Source organism: Vicugna pacos, chromosome 20, assembly GCF_048564905.1.
Source record: "Vicugna pacos chromosome 20, VicPac4, whole genome shotgun sequence".
NCBI lineage: Eukaryota > Metazoa > Chordata > Mammalia > Artiodactyla > Camelidae > Vicugna > Vicugna pacos.
Window position 1 is genome coordinate 7,743,154 of NC_133006.1, and position 21,419 is coordinate 7,764,572.

At 38.5% G+C, this 21,419-nt stretch overlaps 1 protein-coding gene across 1 annotated transcript in view; it reads right to left on the minus strand.

Moving 5' to 3' along the window:
• Positions 1–426: 426 nt before the first annotated feature.
• Positions 427–21,419, minus strand: part of TINAG (tubulointerstitial nephritis antigen) — a 63,799-nt gene continuing 42,806 nt past the window's right edge. Inside the window, exons 10-11 of the mRNA XM_072944682.1 lie at positions 5,630–5,675; positions 427–849 (exon numbers count right to left, since the gene is read on the minus strand). Coding sequence (XP_072800783.1) covers positions 715–849; positions 5,630–5,675 — 181 coding nt within the window. The 3' untranslated portion in view covers positions 427–714. The remainder of the gene's footprint in view (positions 850–5,629; positions 5,676–21,419) is intronic.

Consider the following 21,419-nt stretch of genomic DNA (forward strand, 5'->3'; position numbering starts at 1 on the left):
CACAAAGTGTACTGGCTTCCCAAAATAGGAGGGTATGTTTATCAAGACTGTACTTCCATTGTCAGCCTCTAAGCTTTTCCATCACTCACTTCTTCTCCACATCACAAGTCCTTACCCAGTACTGTAAAGAGCAGTTATTTCCTGTCAGAGGCACAGTTCTTTCGAGTTTGGATTGTGAGTTCCATTTAGGCAAATGAAAAGAACCCAAATGTTGGCTTATTGAGAGACACAATCTATTTCCATTGCTTTTTGGCAAAACATAATAAGCAAGGTCTGAATTCAGAAAGCATGATTCGGTTGAAAAAAAAATCGTAAAGATGGTAAATTGGTATTTTCATGGCTTTTTGTTGTCTGAAGTCCTCAAGAGAGAAGCCAGATGATTGCTACAAACAAACGTTATGAACGTTTAAAGCATTAAAAGCACCATCCCGCTGTTTGGGCCTCATCAAAGTCAAAAAGAACATTGTCAAGAGAGAGAAATCAAGATTACTAGAGTGCTTAAAAGTTACTTAGCCCCTGGGCTGTCCTCTGTGAATGTTTTTCCAGACTCAGTAACATAAAGGAAGCAGGAATTTAGAGCCCCGGGTGAAACAAGAAAAACAAGTACATTGTAACAACAAGGTGAGAGGGCAATGTCACGGAGAACCTCACATCGCTTAATTTCAAGGGACAGGGTTCCTTGACTGCACAGCCTTCTGGAAACGGGATGATATGTCACGGTTCGTCTGCACCTGTCACTTGGCCCCAAGCTGCGATAATCAACTTTTCAATGTCAGACTCATTTACTCCTCGAAGAATCCGGAAATAGCCGTTCTCGCCCCACGACTTTCCCCAGGAATTGGCAGCAATCTGCAGAGAAACAAAAAATGAGAAAAGCTGAATATTAATTACACTTGGCTTTTTTTTTTTCCTCCAGCCTTTACAATGGCAGGGGACTCACATGTAGCTTGGATGCCTTTGACATGATAGACCGTGATGACTAAGAACCTAAATATTTTCGTACTAAGAATAAAACGGCTTTATTATTTGTTAATTTATGAATATGCATGTATGCTCGTGTTTACAATAACCAGAATTGGTGAACCCCCCAGAACACAACGGTAACATATGCGTGAGAGTTTGAAATGTCACATCAGAAGGTGACACACAGGCTGTACCTACAGTGTCTTACCATGTGACCAGCCCTGTATTATTTCTTCATGCATTTGTTTAACTGGATGGTCAAGCGCAATTGAGTTGTATGAGTTCCTTATACATTTTGGAAATTAACCCCCTGTCAAATATATGGTTGGCAATTTCCCCCCCATTCTCTAGGCTGCCTTTTTTTATTTTGTTGATTGTTTTGTTATGCAGAAGCTTTTTAGTCTGGTGTAGTTCCACTTGTTGATTTTTGCTTCTGTGCCTTGCAATTTGAGTGTCAAAGCCAAGTAATCTTTGCCAAGAACAACGTCAAGGAGATTTTCCCCTCTTTCCTTCCATTGTAAGAAATAAATATAACCCTGCTCTCTCTCATTTTCCATTTGTGTGCAATATCTTTCTATACTCCTTCACCTTGAGCTTATGTGTGTCCTTAAAACTGAGTCACTTGTAGGTAACATACAATTGGGTCTGTTTTTTAATCCATTCAAATACCCTATGCCTTTTGATTGAAGAATTTAGTCAATTTACATTTAAAGTAATTATTCATAGGTAAGGACTTCCTAATGTCACCTTATTGCTTTTGGATAATATCCAGAAATCTTGCTAGATATGCTTATTGTTTCTGTAGTTTGTTTCCATATACTTGTTTATTTTCTATGTACATAATCATGCCAACTGCAAATAACATCAGTTACATTTCCTTCCACACTTCCTCTCTATTTTTTGTTTGTTTGTTTTATTGAACTAGGTGGAGCCTCCAGTAAAAGGTTAGTAAAGGTGAGGACAATGAATGTTTTATTTTTTAATGATAAGGAAAAAGTGCTCAGTATTTTACCAATAAAATGATGTTAGCTGAAGGGTTTTTGAGGACAGGCTTTATAAGATGAAGGAAGGTAGATTCTATTCCTAATTTGCTGAGATTTTAGATCGTAAATGAGTTCTGTGGTGGGCAGAACTCTAAGATGAATCCCCCCCCCCCTTTCCTGCTTCCTGGTGTTCTTGCCCCATATAATCCTCTCCACCGGAGAATACAGTGTGAGTAGGTTACATTATCTGGCAAAGTGGAAGAGATTTTGAAGCTCTGATTCAAATCCCCAATTAACTGACTGTGAGTTAATTAAAAGGGAGATTCGTCTGTCTAAGCTAATCAGGTGAGCCCTTTAAAAGACTGTCTATAGCCAGAAGCTCTTTTTCCTAATCAACTTGAAACTACTCTGTTTCAAGAGGATCAGTGAGAGTGACTACCGGGGAGAGGTGGCAAAAAACTGCAAGCAGCCTCCAGGACTTGACAGTGGTCCCCACCTGACAGCCAGCCGGAAAATGAGGATTTGACCCAACAACCACAAGAACTGAATTCTAACAACAACCCTGGGAGCTTATAAGAGGAGCTTGAGCTCCAGAAAGGAACACAGCCCAGACAATATTTTTCTTGCACCCTTGGGAGACCCTGAGCAGTAAGAGGACCCAGCTCAGTCGACTGGACTCCTGACTTACAGAAACGCTGAGATAATAAAAGTATGTTGTTTCAAGCCACTAAAGTGTTGAGTAACAACTGGAAACTAATTCAGGCGCTGAATTTTATCATTGCATTTTCTGTACCAGTTAAGGTATTCATGTTTTTTTCCCCTTTCTTTACTTTGGCAATATGATCAACTATATTCATTGATTTTCCATTCAAAACCAACTTCACAACCCTGGGATAAACCTTACTTGATCCTAATATATTGTCCTTTTAATGTACTTTACAACTGTAATATTCTGTTTAGAATTTTGTTTCATAAGGGGTATTGATCTGTGGTTTCCTTTTCTTGGCCCCGTCGAGTTTTGGTATTGGTGTTACGTTGATTCATAACATAAGTTGGAAACTGTTTCTTCTCTATTTCCTAAAGGGGATTGACGTAAAATTGGTTTCATTTATTTCTTAAATGTTTGGAAGAATGTACCAGCGAAGCCATTACAGACGTGTTTCTTTGTAGGGGTTTCTTTGTAATACAGAGTCAGCTTTTAAAATAGTATTACAGCCAGACTTTCTATTTTCACCTTGTCTGAGCTTTGATACTTAGGTTTCCAAGGAACTTATCAACTTCACTTATATTTTCAAATCTATTGGCATAACGTTTTCACAACATCCTCTATTACCCACTTAATATCTATTGAAGCTGCACCAAAGTTCTATTTTTTCATTTCTATGGTAATTTTTTTCTCTCTTGATTTCTTTATGAGTCTTCCAAGGAATTCAATCTTTTCAAAGAATCAAATCTTTGCTCTCTTGACATTCTCTATTGTATGTCTGCTTTATTTCATTGATTTCTGCCCTTCGTCCTTCCCTTCATTCTATTTTGGGGACAATCTGAGTTCTTTGGCTTATTGGACTGCAGGTTTCAACTCTTCCTCTTTTAATATATGCATTGATTTTAATCTTTCTTTTTTCAAAGACTTGCATTTTTATATTAAATTCAGGACTGCTGTAGCTAACACAAGTTTTGACATAGCAGACTCTGTAAAATTTCGATCCCTTCAATTTGTTGGACTTGCCTAATGGCCCACCATATGGTCGACTTTGGCAAATATTCCATATGCACTAAAAGAATGCATATCCACTCATGTCTGTACATAGTATTCTATGAAAATTCTATGAAATTTCATAGAAAATTAATTACATAAAGCTAGTCATTCATTTTTTTAATCTTCCATATCTTTACTTTAGCTGCTTTTTCTATGAAATAATAAGTGAGATGTGTTGAAATACACTACACAATTGTGGACTTGTCTACTTCTCTTTTTTGTAACTTTCGCTTTGTATCTTTGATGCTGTGTTCTTTTAGCTTTTGTTAGAATGAAAATGTTTCTGATTTGCCTTTTTTAGAGAAATCTGCCACTAGATATAAAATTCTAGGTTGACAGGTGTATCATCATCATTGTTATTACTAATTATTTTATTCAGCACTTTCACAGTGTAATTTTGTTGTTTTTTGACTTCCATTTTTATTTTTTCTGTTGAAAAGTCAGACATCAGTCTTTTTTTTCTAGCTTTATTGAGGTATAATTGACATATCACATTGTGTAAGTTTAAGGTATACAAAATGATTTTATATTAATATCTAATGCAAAATGATTACCAAAATAAGATTTGTTAATATGTCCACCACATCATATAGTTATCATTTGTGTGTGTGTGTGGTGAGAGCATTTAATATATACTCTCTTAGCAACTTTCAAATATATGTTACATACTGTTAACTATAATGACCATGCTGTACATTAAATCCCCAGAACTTATTCACCTTATTGCTAGAAATTTGTACACATATTATCTTACATTTTCTTTATCCATTCATCTGCTGAGGGACACTCGGGTTGTTTTCATGTCTTGAATAATGTTCCAGTGAACATGGAGGTGCAGATCTCTCTCGGAGATAATAACTTTGTTTCCTTCAGACACTTTCCCAGAAGTGAAACGGCTAGATCACATGGTTTGAAGACCCACCATACTGTTTCCCATAGGGGCTCTACCAGTTTCAAATCCCACCAACAGCGCACGAGGGTTACCTTTTCTCCACATCCTCTCCAGTATTTATTCCCTTGTCTTTATGATGAGAGCCATTGTAACAGGCATGAAGTGACATCTCACAGTGGGTTTGATTTGTATTTCTCTGATGCCTAGTGATGCTGAGCATCCTTTCATGAGCCTCTTGGTTATTTTTATGTCTTTTTTGGAAAAACGCTATTCTGGTCCTTTGTCTATTTTTTAACCACATTATTGGATTTCTTGCTGTTGAGTTGTAGGAATTTCTTAGATATTTTGGAGATTAACCCCTTACCAGATGTGTGGTTTATAAATACTTTCTCAATTCGGTAAGTCGAATTTCACTTTGCTGTTTCTTTTGCCATGCAGAGGCTTTTAGTTTGATGTGGTCCTATGTGTTTATTTTTGGTTTTGTTTCTCCTGCTCTTAATACTACATTTTTAAAAATCATTGCAAAGACCAATGTCAGGGAGCTTTGTTTCATACTGTCTTCTAGGAGTTTTACAGTTTCAGATCTTACATTAAGTCTTTAATCCATTCTGAGTTAATTTTGAGAATGGTGTTAACATAGGGCTCAAGTTTCACTCATTTGCATGTGAATATCCAGGTTTCTCAACATCATGCATTGAAAAGTCTACTCTTTCCCCAGTCATCAGTCTTCACACCACTTTTCTGAAGGTAATTGAGATAGATGACAATAGAACAGAAGTTTTTCTCTTGATTCTCCTTTTGAAAAGCAATACTGACTCTTCTTTTACAATTTGAAGTAAAAGAAGTTGAAGAAAACTCTTACTATACTATGAATGATTATAATGAATTTTCTGCTGGAGAAAACGCCAATATTACAGACAGTAATGCAGTGACTTAGGGTATGACTACACAACACAAAGCAGGGAGTAGAGACATGGGTGATTCTCAAATACTCACCTGACAGTAGAAATTCAATGGAAAAGAGTTACATACCCAAAATTTTTCTTTCCGCCCTGATGCTCCTCTTAGTGTGCCCCACCTAAAAATGACAGTGAAAAATATTGGTACAGTGAAAAATGTTTGAGTTGCGTCTTGATAAAATGCACATGATTGTCAGAATTATATCTTTTGCATTTCCTTTTGCCCCACCCTGTTTTATTATGGGACTGTCATCATTGCCTGTAGAAATGTGCACATATAGTTTTCTTTTCAACCATAAGGTCATTTTCTTGTTCAAGATATACTCATCTATGTCCGTCCAAATGGCTTGGAATCACACTCATTCACTGAAAGATGTAAGTCTAGGAGAGCTGGGATGCAGGGGTTTAAAAGTACTTAAAGATGTCTCTCCTCTCTACAGCTTGCCTTCTGAAACTCTACCCTAAATGGGCAAACTAAGAATTTCCAAGGCTACTGATATAAACCATAATGTGAAAAAAAAGATTATTGTTATAGAAAAGAGAGGTTAGGTAATAATATTCATATGCATACATTATTTTATAAAATGCTTATATGCCTATTATGGAATTTCTCTATACTCAGGTACGTATGGAAATCAAATCTTATATCCTCTGTACTGGTCCATTCTCAATGTAGCATGTAATAGTTCATAAAAAATCCAAACTTACAATACCTCATTTCTTTTCTTGGCTGAACCCCATGACGTAGATGTTACTAACATGTTTTATTTACTAAAGAAATACCAAGACTTGTCCAAGATGACAGAGTGGGAGATGTTGAGCCAGGATTCCAAATCTCATGTTCTTAATATGTTATATTCCTTCTCTGATAAACATACAGTCCCCAACTGCAGTGTGTCCTGAATGGCATCAGTGAATGTGGAGAAATCATATTGACTACCATGTTCATGAACTTTGGTAGATCATGAGAAAATACTTCTGCCCACATCAATCCACCTCTAATATCCCAAATCTCAACATCAGAGCGCCTTCAAGCTAAATCGTGGAACACCACTGTATAACAAACATTCCTGGAAGAGATACAAATTTGTTGTTCAAACATTTTCAACATGTCCAATTGCCAGAAATCTGTTTTTAATAGGGTACAGAATAGAAGGGTGGCACCATAGTATAATGACATTGCCTAGAGATGACGGGTTTATAGTAGGGATCTTGGGACATTCAAGAAAATATATTAATGCATTTGGACCCTTTGGTATGAGATTGAGGGAAGAAAAAAAGTGATTTGAGAGGTAGACAAACATTAAAGAACAACTTTATCTTTCTTGTGTTACTGATGGAAGTTAGGACTGATAATTGCACTGACTGCCATGTCTTTTTTAGTTCTCTGCTACAGAGTAGACTGAAACACTTAAGGGTTTCCAATATTCTGGACACTTTAATGTGTAAGTTCAAACTGGTTCAGTTTTCAAAATCATTTTCCAGTTTTCCAATTGCATTTACATCCTTGTAACTTTTCTAAAAATGCTATCACCATTGAAAAAAATTTACCAATCATTCAAGGTGCTCCCAAGTCTTCAAAGGTCATTATGTCCTTCAAGAGTAGATCATATCTGAAACCTTGAGTTGCTCATTTGTTACTCATCATGGCTATCATGACAATTTTGGGATGCCCATACCACTCAGTCAGACTTCCTTTCACATGGTCTGACCATGAGTTACTTTAGCTATTTACATAAAATATAAAATACAAGACTAAACTAGTGGAATCTAAGGAACCATTTGACTCCAAACGAATGCAGGCGGGAGAGGATCCTCATATCTGAGATCCCACCAGACATAGTGAGATGTTGAGGTCTATCTTGGTTACGGTACTAAGGGGCCTCATAAGAAAGAACCTCCAATCAAGAAAGACATATTCAGACGTGACAAGCTTGCTGCTGTAATGAAGTCTTCACCAAAAGAGAAGAGGAGCAATTGAGAGTACAATTTGCTCCCTGTCACTCAGATATGTCCAAACTCAGCTCCACACTGAACTCAGCTAACTTGGGGAAGAAAAGTCAGACTTGTCATTAAAACCCGAAAGAGCTGTTTCACTGAACACTGTATATTCCATAAAAGACATAAGTGACACTCAAATAGAGGGTAGTACCAAAAGTGGAAAAAGGTTTCACACTTTGCATGCTATTTCTAACTTCTTATGTTCCACTGCATTGAGGGTGGTGCATTAGAAGACAAAGTAACATAGCAGAGGGAAATGAAAAGACAAAACAAGAAAAATACATGATGAAAGAAGTATCGCATTTATTAAGCCTATTTTAGAGAACCCCTAGACACTCTCAGAAATATTGACACATCGTTTTGGGGCATGAAGATCCACAACAACATATGGGCTTAAGATTTGGCAAAATAACGACTACCCATAATTCCATTACCAACAGATCAGAGGCTAACCACAGTGGACCCTGGAACAATATGAGTTTGACCTGCATGGGTCCACTTATACGTGCATTGTGTCACTACATCCTACTGCAGTACTACAGGATCTGCAGTTGATTGGATTCGTGGATGTGGAACCGTGGCTGCTGAGGACTGACTGTAAAGTTACATGTAGGTTTCCCACTGGGTAGAGGGTCAGAGCCCCCAGCCCCAGGGTCGTTCAAGGCTCAACTCAGTTCTAAGGAAACAGCACTTCCTCACAAAGAAGAGGCACTTCAGAAGGTAGCCATATAATTTTTCTTATTCTAGGTGTTACCAAATAAGTTAAAAGTGAAATAAGCTTTTTGGAGGGGTCTGAGAAATACAAACTATCACTTTTACATCATTCAAATGGCCGTATTTTTCATGTGTTCCTATATACTTTATTACAATCATCTCAATATTTTCGGTGGTGTAATAAGACAACAATAATTCTTAGCTTGCAAACCTACTCACTCTTTGGAGTTGCTATACATTTCTTTTCAAGAAATAGTGCTGTTTATCATAACTTTAAGATGCAGTATTTTGAGCACCAGTCATTTTTCACCCAAGGAGAATGTCAGCATTCAAATTATTATCACCATTCTCAAAATGGACAGGAAAGTTAGTCAAGTCTTCAAATAAAGGTGAGAGAGGAAAACGAAAGTAAGTCTGCTGAAGCGGACGGTTTCAGAGGCTAGGATGCTTGTGGAAAGAAAACATAAACAAAGGGCGTTAACCTTTATGCAAAATTCAGTTGGGAAGAAAATGTCACACCTCACCGCAGAAGCGACTGCGCAGTTCCACTGCGTTACAGCCGTTGTGATAAAGGACAAGCAAAGTTCACCCATCACAGGTCCTAATGCTTACACCATGACAGTTCCTAAGATGGTAATCAAATAAAGTCACAAAGGAGTGTTGCAGAAAAGTAGACAAGTGGGTTAGTTTTCTAAATATCCCAGGCTCTGAACGACTGGGAAGAATCACTTGAGTCCAGGTTATTTCTCATTAGTGTCATAGTGTATTCACGTAATTAAAACCTTTATCTAAGCAAAGATGGTTAACTAGAACAAAGCAAAAAGATTCCTTACAGTATTCATTTACAGGAGAGAGTCCCTCCTCTCTTTATAGTATATATGTGTGTGTGTGTGTGTGTGTGTATACACACACATATTGTGGTCCTGGACTTTTGCTTGTCATGTTACCAACAGGCTGAAATTTTAGGAATACGTGTGTATTTTTCACAAATCTCTTCTTGTCAGACAATGAGTGTCTCTGAGGACATGAGGATCCCCATTCCATTCACATCTGCCCCAAGTCTAACTATTCACTTTCTTCTTTCCTTTCCCTCATACCTCTTCATTCTGAGGACTATTCACAAACATTTCTTCAGAAGGACCAGAACCTTAGCTGTATTCTGCTGAGATTGTTTCTGTAAACTTGTTAACCTGTAGCATAGGTCCCCAGGCTGGAGAGACCTTAATGGTGGCATTTCTTGCCTGAAGGGATTCCACTTCATAGGAACTTATGCTGTTCAATTTTTTTTTTGACCTCATTAAATTGAATTGTTTCCACTCGTTGTGAAGACCCACTAATGCTGCTTTTCCCTCAAAATTTAGGGACACACGGGAAAATGCTGGTAATGAAAACCTGCAGGCAGCTCCTAGCCCGAGGACTACATTCTCTGAGGATGCCTGGGGACTGATGGCTTCCCGCTCTGAGTCTATTGCTACGTCCCTCACTTTGAGCACATGATCGTTTAAGCTCTTCCTTCTGGATTCATCTTATATGTCATTTTAGGTAGTTCTGGAAACACTCCTCTTTTGCATAATATTAAAAGTCTTTCTTGGAGAGGCGATAAATTCTGCAGAGTAAAGCATTAAAGAATGATGGGGGATTTTGTACAGCTAAGACTATGGATATTTTTATACATATTTCCTTTGAAAAGGATGTTGTTCTTCTCAGATAACTGTGTTAAACAATATTAGACTTCTTAAAACTCTATTTTAAGCTATGTCTCAATAGTAAAAGCACTGTAACTGAATAAGTACTTTGTGTATGATTTTAAATAATAGTTTTTTTCCTCTCCCTTGGTTTTGCTTGATTTTGCCATTGAGGTTCATATATACAGTGGTGCTCATGCTAGACATGGTAAATAAGAGAAAATTGAACACATAACTTTCTGAAAGTGACACTTATATTCCCCTAAACATGTCTCTTAAAAACAAAAGCACAGAGCATCTTGAGTACTTCATTCATTTATTTCTGCCTTTACTTAGCAGACTATTGTTTAGTGCAAAGGAAGTATATGTTTTGCCTTCAAGAAGATGCAAATCTAACGAGAGTGATGCTGGAACGTGGAAAACAAACAAGTATAAAAATAATCTGAATTCTATAATTGCTACCTCTGTGAAAGCATGGTTTACAATTTTTCTGTGGGCTACAGATGAAGAAATCAACTGTGCAGGGCAAAGACAACTCCTTTCACAGAGTCGAGTAGACATTCTTCAGGTGGAAAGGGGGGTGGAGAATTTTAGGCACAATAAGTAAGCGCAAAGTCATGAGAGAGCCATGAAAACCTCATCTCAGCTGTGCTTGACGGGGCAACAGCTGTGGGAGCGGAAGGAAATAAAGTCAGAAAAATAAAAGCACTCATGACTGCGAAGCTTGGAATTTACAAAGCTGGCGATCAAGAATCATTCAAATCCGAGATGTGACATGATTCAGGCAGTCTTTCAGAGGGACCACCCTGGTGTTAGCACCGGGCGGTAGAGTCCCGGGGTTGGGGGGGGGGGAGACTGAAAGCTCCCGATGCATGTTGCCCTTAAAACAAGACATAGAGAAATTCCACAAAAGCATGGAAGCCCTCCAAAGCAAAAGTTGTTTATGCTTTTAATAGCTGGGTCTCCAACACCTAGAAGACTGACCATCACTTAAGCAGCCCTCAACAGATATTTTCTGAGCAAGTACAGTGGCAGTGGGACTGAACAGGAGGGCCCAGATTTGAGGGCTATGTTGGAGAGAAACTGAAGGAATTTATTGGCTAATTTATACTGACTGAGAGGGAGAAAAAGGAGTCAAGGTTAACTGCAGGATTTCAAGGTCAAATGGGTAGGGAGGGTACATCAAATGTGGCAAATCTTGAGGTGCACCGCACGCTGCATAGAGACGTGTTCCCGGCCATCGGGTTGCCTGAGACTGTAATGACAGAGTGGCTTTGTCTCCTTTTGAGTTCCCTCTGCTGAGAGTGGTTCTGCATATTAATGTTTAAATTCGTGGCTTTTCGGGGTTTCTGACAGGCAACACACTAAAAGGACGAAGGAAAACTGGTTATTAAACAAAACTGTGAAAGAGACTTTCTGCAGAGTGACGAATTCTCCTGTGACGAGAATAGTCATTTGCTAACTCACATGTCAAGATCCCATTGGCTTCAGGAATCAAGTTCTTTAAAGCTGATCTCACGTGCATCTAAGAATCTGGAGTTACAAGAAGAACAAAGCTTTATTTTGTCTTGATGCTAGGTATATTACACGGAAGCCCAATTGTCTAGATCAGAATGTTGCAATCCTTCTGATGTTGGCTACTTCTGGGGTCCCTGCATGTGTCCAGCAGACTGACAGCAAGAATTCAAACTCATGTTTTCTGGGCAGACCTATTCTGTATCAGCGAATATAGATCCAGACAGATAGAAAGCAAAGTTTCTAAATAGCAGACATGCAAAGAAATTTTAGGCAGTACAGACAACTAGAACAGGAAATTCTGGAGGAAAACAGGGAGCAAACACGTAAGCGAGCCTGATGTGGCATTCCAACCCTTCATATGAAGCAAATGAAGGTCAGATAGGATACAAGTGTAAAGAAACCGCCAGGGGAGCTTCAAGTCAATAACCATGATATTGACTACTCTGGAAGCAGGATTTTCCTTTCAAAGGGGAGACTATATAGAGACTGTGAGCATCCTTCAACCCAAAGATGTGCAAGGTAACTGCAGTAAGAATGAGGCAAAGATATGCACGCTTTTGTCGTGATGAATGTTGTAGCAAAGACACTTAGTAACTTCATTCAAAAATAAAAAACTCAGGCTTGGTGAGTGTAGCGAGTGTGGCAGTGTCGACTATGGAGAGGATCCGAAAGTGCTAATTAATGCTAGATCAGAGATGGATCAAAGCAGACTGCATGGGAAAGCAAAATAAAATGAGGGTGCTCCCCAACCCCCTTCATTTTCTACTGAAGCAAAATGCCCATCAAGCCGGGGTTCTCTGAATCTACGTTCGGGTCCTTTTCCTGCTGTGTTCCCCCACGGAGCTACAAAATTTTTATCATCGATGGAAGAAGCAGATGGGGATTTCTGAAAGATCGTTTCTTTGGTCGGAAAATGTCACAGACAATTGTGTGGGTTATATGTTCCTCCTTTTAATTAATCATCCAAACAACACTATTTACTGAGTTGCTGACATATGGTTGACACTCTCCTAGGCTAATATTTCAGAAAGCAAAAAGATTGCTATGTTGTAACATCATGTGTAATTTGGCCTCTAGAAAGGATTATGGAGGAAATGGGTGACAAAGTTGTGCCCAATTTATGCTCTGGTCAGAATGACGCGCTGTAGACCAGGCAGAACATCCCTCTGCATTGGCTGCACCGACAGAAGATATGTTAAGATGTCCACACCACGCGAAGTGTACCGCGGAGAGCGCACGCAGGACCAAAGCCATCCATCATCGTCAATGACAGTTAACGAGGGTTGTATCTAATGAAGATACACTTGGAGGGAAAACTTCAGCCTTTGGATGTTAGGCATAGACTTGGCTTTTTATTTTCTTCTAAAATCTTGGCACTGAAAGGAGACTGGGAGATTACAGCATCCTCCAGGGGTTGGAGTACATGACTCATAGGCTAAATCTGGTCCAAAGCCTGTGTTTGCAAATAACATTTATGAGACAATCAAGCTCATTCATTTACGTATTATCTATGTCTGTGAATATTCAAGATGGTAAGTCCCCACCCCCCACCCCCACAAATTAATCTAACCAGGGGAAGGCAGACACGGGTGGAGCCATTTCCAGCTGTGATGAGGAGGGGCATGGTGGGCCTTGAGTAACTTGTAGAAGATGCTGAGAAGAAGGGACGGCACAGCGGGGAGGAGAGCAAGAAATAAAGCCAGCAGCTACCTTTGGTGCCTTCACAGAGGAATCATGAAACGTTTGGAAGGGGAAGGATGGTAGACAGCCATCGAAAGATAAAGCTGACAATGGTGAACAAAATGGACTAAAATGAGAAAGTGTGGGGATGGAGGCAGGAAGAGAACAGCGTGGTCGTGGTAACAACACTCCAGTCAGGGTGGCCTTCATCACTTCCAACCAGCTCTGTATGCAGGGATGTAATGAACATAATTGTCAGAATCATGAGGAAGGGAAAGAATAATATCTGATACATTTATTTTAAGGATCAAAATAAGTCAAAGCTGTCAGTTAATGTCATAAGTAGTACTCATTCATCACCTGCCAAATCCAGGTTTTTTCTGCAACCTTTCCCTTTTCGGTGGAACATAGACGTGGCCTGAACTTCTCACTGACGTTGTCAGTCATATTCTACATGGTTCTGTTCAGGGAAGACATTGCTCATTGCCATAGCAACACACACCTTTTAACAAAATCTCCCAGTTCGTTTATTCATCAGAATTGTCATATACGTCATATTGCTGGAGCATAAGAATAAATTCTGACCCTAGATCCCAGCACGGTAACCTTGCATTATATACTTTCTTAAAATGTCCCGTGATTGTCCTGAGAGTGCTCTCACTTTTAAGGGACAACCAATCCACACTTCTTCCTGACAAAAGCCACTCTTCATGTCCCCTCCACACCCACCACACATCTCTGCAAATTCGCAAGCACACTTTACCTAACCTCCCTGTGAAGTCTATCATATCTGAAACTTTGAGGGCAACACCTGCCACAGAACATATTGGATTATAAAACAAAATCACCAAAAATAATCCATTCGGCTCCATTTGGAAGGTAGCACTGTCCCAGGGACTAGTGAAGCCCCGCTGCCCAGGCCCCCCAGACCTGAAGTGTCCACAGAGACTAAAACTCACCCCAACAAGAAGGTAGAGCTCACTTTCCCAGTAACTGAGAGCCGTTCTCAGCCTTGGTGTAACCGTTTCCCCAGGTTCTCCATAGATCTAGAGAATTGCCTGTAATCACCTTCCTCAGTCGAAACATTTGTTCACGTGCCATGTCTCTCCTTGATATTTACCAGCTAGGAAGTTATTATTTCAAACCATGTTATTTACACAATCCAGTGGGGTTAAAGTGTACGTGACCAAACTCCCTAACTACCTTCCTGCTTTTCTTGCTACAAACAGAGCCGTACTATCTAAGGTCATAAAAATTTAATCACATTTACCAAAGAAATTAAATATTTCCTCCTAGAGTCACATTTCTCTTTCGTTTCTCATCCTTATTCATCTACTGGTCTTTCCGGAGTGAGGTGGATCAAAAATTTTCTAAACATAAAAAAATTGGAAACCATCAGTATAAAAGTGTATCATATCATATGTAAGTACTCAGTAATGCCATAATTAGAACCAGCTCCAGATTAGACTTTCAAAGATAATTCTGAAAACAGAGTCAGAGTAATAAAGGTAAGAAAGAAAGAGTTAAAGAAAATACAAGTTTTGAAAGAAATGAAAAAAAGCGTAAAAGGAGCAGCTATTAATTAGGTGGCAGGCATACTGTCCCATTTAATCCTCACAACAAGACACTGAGGACACTATTATTATCCCAATGAGAAAATTGCGACAGAGAGAGATGAGAGGTCACTGCCTGAGGTCACCTGAGAAAAAGGGCGGAATTAGCATCAACCTTAGGTTGAATGGAAATCCCATTTCTTTATGTTCTACAGTGTTTGCTCCACAATCAAGGTTAGTCCTGCACTGCCCTGAAGGGAGAAAGATCTTAGAGACCTTCATGTGCATGTATATGGGTGTGTGCACACATCTGCACATGTTATACATACAATACGTGTTATATATACATGTTCTAGAAGGCATACTTTGATGAATGCCAAGTGAGCTTTCTAAGAATTCTTTTTAAAACAACACTCCTACCATGCTTTACTTAAATAAAAATAAAGCTTTGCTTGTTGGCCATTGTTGCTTTGCTTTGCAAAAGACCGGCTCATAGTGACAGCCCTTACGGAGTTAGCAGACTTGCTCGGCGTTTGAGATGGCCAATAAATGAGAGACCGGTGTCAACAAGAGGAACATATGGAACCCGAACTGTGCTGGCAGCTTGATTCAGTCCTGACCACCCTGCACTCAGCACTGAAGACAGAAGAAAAATAAAGCCCATTGATCAGTTTCACCCCCGTGGGTCCCTCTCCGCCTTCACGCTTCTGTCAGTGAGGTCAGCTCAAATGATCCCAAGGGTTTGCGGAACCTCTCAGTGGCTTTCCTGTATAATTGGTCGCTTTCCATGGCTGCATCACGTCATTGGGTCTTGTTTTATTTTATTTGTTAAGGCTCCCCACGTTACTCCTGTCAGTACCCTCACCACCTGGCAAGGTGCCTAGTACACGATCATTGCTCAATAAAATCTATCGAAAGTTTGAGTTGGGAATCACTTTGGGGCGCATCTCCATAAACTAAATAATTGCATTTTTCACTTTCCAATAAGTCAAATATTTCTATAATGGCTGCACCAAACTGCATTCCCACCAGCAGTGTGGGACGGTCCCCTTTTCTCCACACCCTCTCCAGGATTTATCATTTGTAGACTTTTTAATGATGGTCACTCTGACTGGTGTGAGGTGATATTTCATTGTAGTTTTGACTTGCACATCTCTGATAATTAGTGATACTGAGCATTTTTTTTTTCACGTGCCTATTGGCCATTTGTATGTCTTCACTGCAGAATTGCTTGTTTAGGTTCTCTACAAAATGGGAGAAAATATTTGCCAACGATGCAACAGACAAAGGTTTAATTTTCAGAATATCTTATATAAACAGCTCATACAACTTAAGAACAAAAAAAAAAAAAACCCAATCCAAAAATGAGCAATAGCTTTTTCTTTCTTTTTTTCTTTTTTAATTGAGTTATAGTCCGTTCGAGCAATAGCTTTTTGATGTAGACATGTCTGACTTCAACACCCAGTCTTGTAACCCTGTGTTGTATCCCAGTGGTTTGCCAAACAAGATTAGTACTGAAGTCATTTGAGTTGAATATTGATTCTGCAACCAACCAGCATGTAATCTCTGGCAAATCTCTATCTCCAGGCCCTCTTCTTTTACATTAGGTTATTGGGTAGAGAAAATCCAGGGTCCTTTACAGATCTTAGATGGGTAAAACGTTCTAGGTTTGAAAAGCGGTAAATTCTTTAATCAACATAATCAAATTATCATTTTACTACTTCTTTTATTTTTTAATGTTGTTTACTATTGAGATACTTCAACCTGGCAATGAAAGTAAAATAAAATAACTTAAACTAAATAGTTTAGAAGCCAAATAGCTTCATCTTTAAAAACAACATTTAAGAAACATATAAAAATCTTAGAGTATAGGGAAGAGGAAAAAGAAGTTTTCTAAAAACAAAATCCTTGAAAAATAGCATTTCTCTAAAGAAAAATAAATGCAGGGTACTTGATCATAGTCTTTAAAAAGTAAAAAAAAAAGGATATGCTATCCTCTTTATAAATAAGACATACAAGTTCCAGTTTAAATTGTTCTGATGTTTTTTGTATGTGTTTGTGTTAATCTCATTGTAAAAATGAATAGGAAAAATAACAGGAAAATTATTGAAAAAATGAAAGTGATAAAGCAGTGTGAACACCACCTGGTATTAAAAAAAAAGTGGTAGAAGTTAAATAGTAGTGTGTATTTCAAACAGGACACCTCAGAATCAAGCCATAATAAATTGGTGTAAGAATGTAATAGGCAATAAAAAATACATTTCAAAGAGTATGAAAGGAGTGGGTTATTCATTACATGCCCGCAGTGCTTTGAGCTTAGAGTATGAAGGAAAAAAATTAGATCATGACCACACATCATCCACCCAACATATTGCAGGTAGATCCTTGACTTAAATACTTAAAAATAGAACTTTAAAAATCCAGAATAAAAGTTAAAGCATTGTCCAGGTCAAAACCATTAAAAATAAATTAATGAAGCCAACAACAAAGTGGGATTCAGTCAACAGTATAAAAAAGTCAATCCTTTCAATGTATCATACGAGCTCATACACATCAAAATTTTAAAAACTAAGACTCCATTAGAAAAATGAATAAAGGGCCAGAATAAAGAGTCCACGGTAAAGGAAATGCAAAGGAATGCTGAATGTGCTCTCAACTCCCATTTCAGTGTCACTTCCTACTCTAGTTCTCAATTGTACCATCTCTACGCTTTCAAAGTCCTTGATTCTATCCATTGCAAAACCAATGCACTCATATTGTATGTTCGTTTTGTTTTGTTTTATGTTTATTCTTGGGGGTCAGCCAAGATGGCAGAGTAGGAAGACCGTGAGCTCACCTCCTGCCACTATTGTACGTTTACAGGGCTGTCTCTGCTCCTAGATGGACACTTCAAGACCACGCTAGTGTAGGTACGTAGGACTTCCCAGAACGCAGGGCTGCCACGGTGTCAGAAAGATTCCTTTTCCTTTCTGAAGGCTGTTCAGTTTGTGCTACTTGCTTTATAGCAGCAACTGAAGAGTAGGTCTACTTTACTGAAATCCCCATTTCTATACTTTGGTAATGGTTTCTGCCCTCGGATTTACTTTATCTCAAAGTAGAAGGATCCAGACCTAGGATGCTGACCTGAACTGCTTGCAAATGTGAAAGACTTGTATTGGTCTTCTTGTGGGAATATCACTGCACAGAATATGAGGCTGAGGAATGCCACATGGCCACTTGCAATGGACACTGTTAACCAAACGATGTTGCTGCAAAGGTATATACATTCATATAGAGATGATGGAGGAGAGGGAAGAAAAACCCAGAGATGCTGAAGTAGTCAGGCTCCAGGGCAGGTAAGTAAATTCTCATGAAATAGAAGAATGCCTGGGCCTACCTTCCTTCCTTCCTTCCTTCCTTCCTTCCTTCCTTCCTTCCTTCCTTCCTTCTCTTCTGTCTTCCTTTCTCTCTCTCCCTCTCTCTCTCTCTCCACTTGCCTGAAAACATGAGCAAATTTTTTTTGGTGTTTGTTTTCTTAACACCCAGCACGGTGTCTGACACACATTATAAACTTAGAAAAGGTTCTTGTTGAAAACTTAGGCAAAAGTCTGTATGTACAGATTAAAAATATGCTGTCAAGCAAGTAAGAATAGAATTTTAGAAGAAAAAAAGGATATAATTAGCTTTACCTTAAGGAAATTTTTAGTAAAAGAGAACATTTAGCAATTACTTGAGAAAACCTAGGTGGTAAACATATATTAAGTGAATCTTGACATTTGACCTTTCTTGTTTATATATATATAAATATATACATAAATATGTATATAAATCTATATTTATATATAGATTTAGTATTGGGAAAATAGTAATTTTGAATTCAGAAAGACCTGAAAAGTTTTCTAAGACATTCTCAGTCTCTTATTTATGGTAAAATGGAATAATAATTCCCATCTCATAAGGCTTTTTAAGTAGGAAAATTGTGTTAACAGTGCTACTTCAGTGATTATGAATATATTTGGTACCAAATGCATTTATTAATTTATGCAATCTGGTAGAGCAGTAATTCTTAAGAATTTCCCAATGAAGAGTCTCTAAAAACAAAACATAATCACAGAGGGCTTGGAAGATGCCGACCAAGTCAGCTCTCCACAAATTCAAACCTGAGTCTCCATTTTTTGGTTTTTTTTTTCCTTTAAAATGTATGCAGATTTGGAATTCTGCTCCAAAATATAGCTCTATTTGTTCTGATAGAATAATGTTCCTGCCAATTCTTTAACATTTCTAAGCCACTTTGGGTTTTTTTTTGTTTTTTGTTTTTTGGGTTTTTTTTTGGCAAGGAGGAGGTAATTAGGTTTATTTACTTGATTTTTCAATGGAGGTACTGGGGATTGAACCCAGGACCTCGTGCATGCTAAGCACGCGCTGTACCACTGAGCTATACCCTCCCTCCACACACTCTACCTCCCCACCCCTAGCCACCTCTGCGGTTGGGTAGAATTGTGTGGATGAGTTCTAGCCAAAGGCATGTGAATGGACTAACAGGGGCCATTTCTGAGTCAAGGCTTTAAAAGAAGTAAATGTAAGAAGCCCGCCTCATGATCTTCTTCATTTTCCATAGGGGGGGCTAGATCACAACACGTGACCCTAAGAGATGGCCAGGCAACATGGTGGAAAGAGCTTGGGGTCCCTGAAACCACATGGAGGAGAGCCACCCAAAAGCTAGGATCACCCATCTTGAACTTTTGTATGAATAAGAAATAAACTTCTATTAACGCACTTGAACCAGTAAATATTCTGAGTCCACTTCAGTGGCTACTGTTATTCACACCAGGGCACCCCCCAGCCCCCCAAAAGAAAGAACTAAGCATTTTGCAGTTAAAAGATATGCCAACATCCAAATTAAATGTTTTTGCCTTGTCTCTACTAATTATCACATATTTATTTGCATTTTCTAAATAAGTGTTGTTGAAATGTTCATTCAACTATCTGAGACCTCGCCATGCATTAAAAATCTCTAATTAAAACATCTGCTCAGAATTTATCAATTTGCCAGGGGTGAAACATAACATAGCATGAAATTTTAGGCTCGATATTCATTTGTTATTCAGAAAGGAAGAAGGGGATAAAAAGATGCATGGGGAAAAACAAGTGGTGGTCCCAAGAAAGCTATGTCACATAATTTGTAATCCCACTAGATAATGATTTCTGCTTGAGGAATCCTTGCTATTTGATATGTCTAGAAAAATATGTGAAAAATATATTAGAAATTTAACTGTGAAGCATTATTTTATGCTCCTAATGGGCAACTTTCTTTAACTAGATGGAGAGATAGATAGGTAGGTAAGTAGATAGATAGATAGATACATATATACATACATACATACATATACAGGATGGATGGATGGATAGATAGATAGATAGATAGATAGATAGATAGATAGATAGATATACAGGATGGATGGATGGATGGATAGATAGATAGACAGACAGACATCAAAGGTTTATGACTACAAAGTAGACAATCAGTATTACAACATAATTAGGCACTAACATAGAAAATTACTTCTTTTAGTCACTCTATGACACTGCAATCATAATCATAAAATATTACTTCCTTATTATTAAATGATTCATTTTTTCTCATAAATAATGATAAAAAATTCCAAAGGTAGGAAAAATAAATTGGAGAATCATAAACATCACAGAGATCAGAATCATCATGGCCTCTAGTCCAGTGATTTTTCTATTTTCTCCAAATCCATCAACCCTGTCTTTTCAGCAGGCTGATTAAGCCTTCTGCCATCTTAGCAATACTGAAGTCAACACTCATATCCTAAAATCCTTGATTTTCTGACTCTTCATTGAACCCATCTGGAAAACTCTGAGCCTTGGATGAACTTAACTACTCATTTCTCTACATCCACCCAAGCAGCTGACCACAGCAGCAGAAGGCACACACAAAAGGACAGATGGTGCTCTTAGCAATGCGAGGCAATTTACTGTAGGTCCCTTGGGAAACTCCCCCACCTAAATATACAGAGGACCATTGCCAACCACCTCTATTCTCCTCAGTTTCTGATACTGCATCCTCCTACCACCTCTTCCCTCTACAGATAACCATACTTCCTACTTTCTGTAGATTTTTTTTTAAAAAGAAGCAATCTGATAGGAATTTTCCTCAACTTATCACTGCCTTAAGTGCTAAACAGCTTCATCTAACTTCTTCCTCCCTCCCTTCTCCCCTGATAGAACAGACTTGCCACTGTCTCTGTCTAAGACCAACATCTTCAAATACTCCAGATGCCAATCTTACAGTTTCACAGTTTTCTTGAAATCTTACACTAGCCACTTTTTAAAAAACGAAAAACAAACCAACCAAAAAAACCCTCACTGACCTCTTCTTCCTTTCTTTGTAGACTCATAGTCACCTAACCAGTCACGAAATACCAGATTTTCCCATGGCTTAGCCTCAGTCAAACTTCCTTTTTTTTTCTTACTCAGTTCAGTATCGCCCATCTTCAACCCTGATGGCTACTATGACCCTGAGATCAGTGTATCTACCTGAATTCTCTGACATCTATCTGCATTTTTTCTTGAAATCATCAGACCCGAAAGTGAACTCCTTCCCTATGTCATCATCCACACTCGATTCCAAATCCATATCAGATCTCCCAGCTTTGCCCTTTAAATGGTTCTTGGTCCACTTATATCTCCCCAACTCTTCCACCATCTT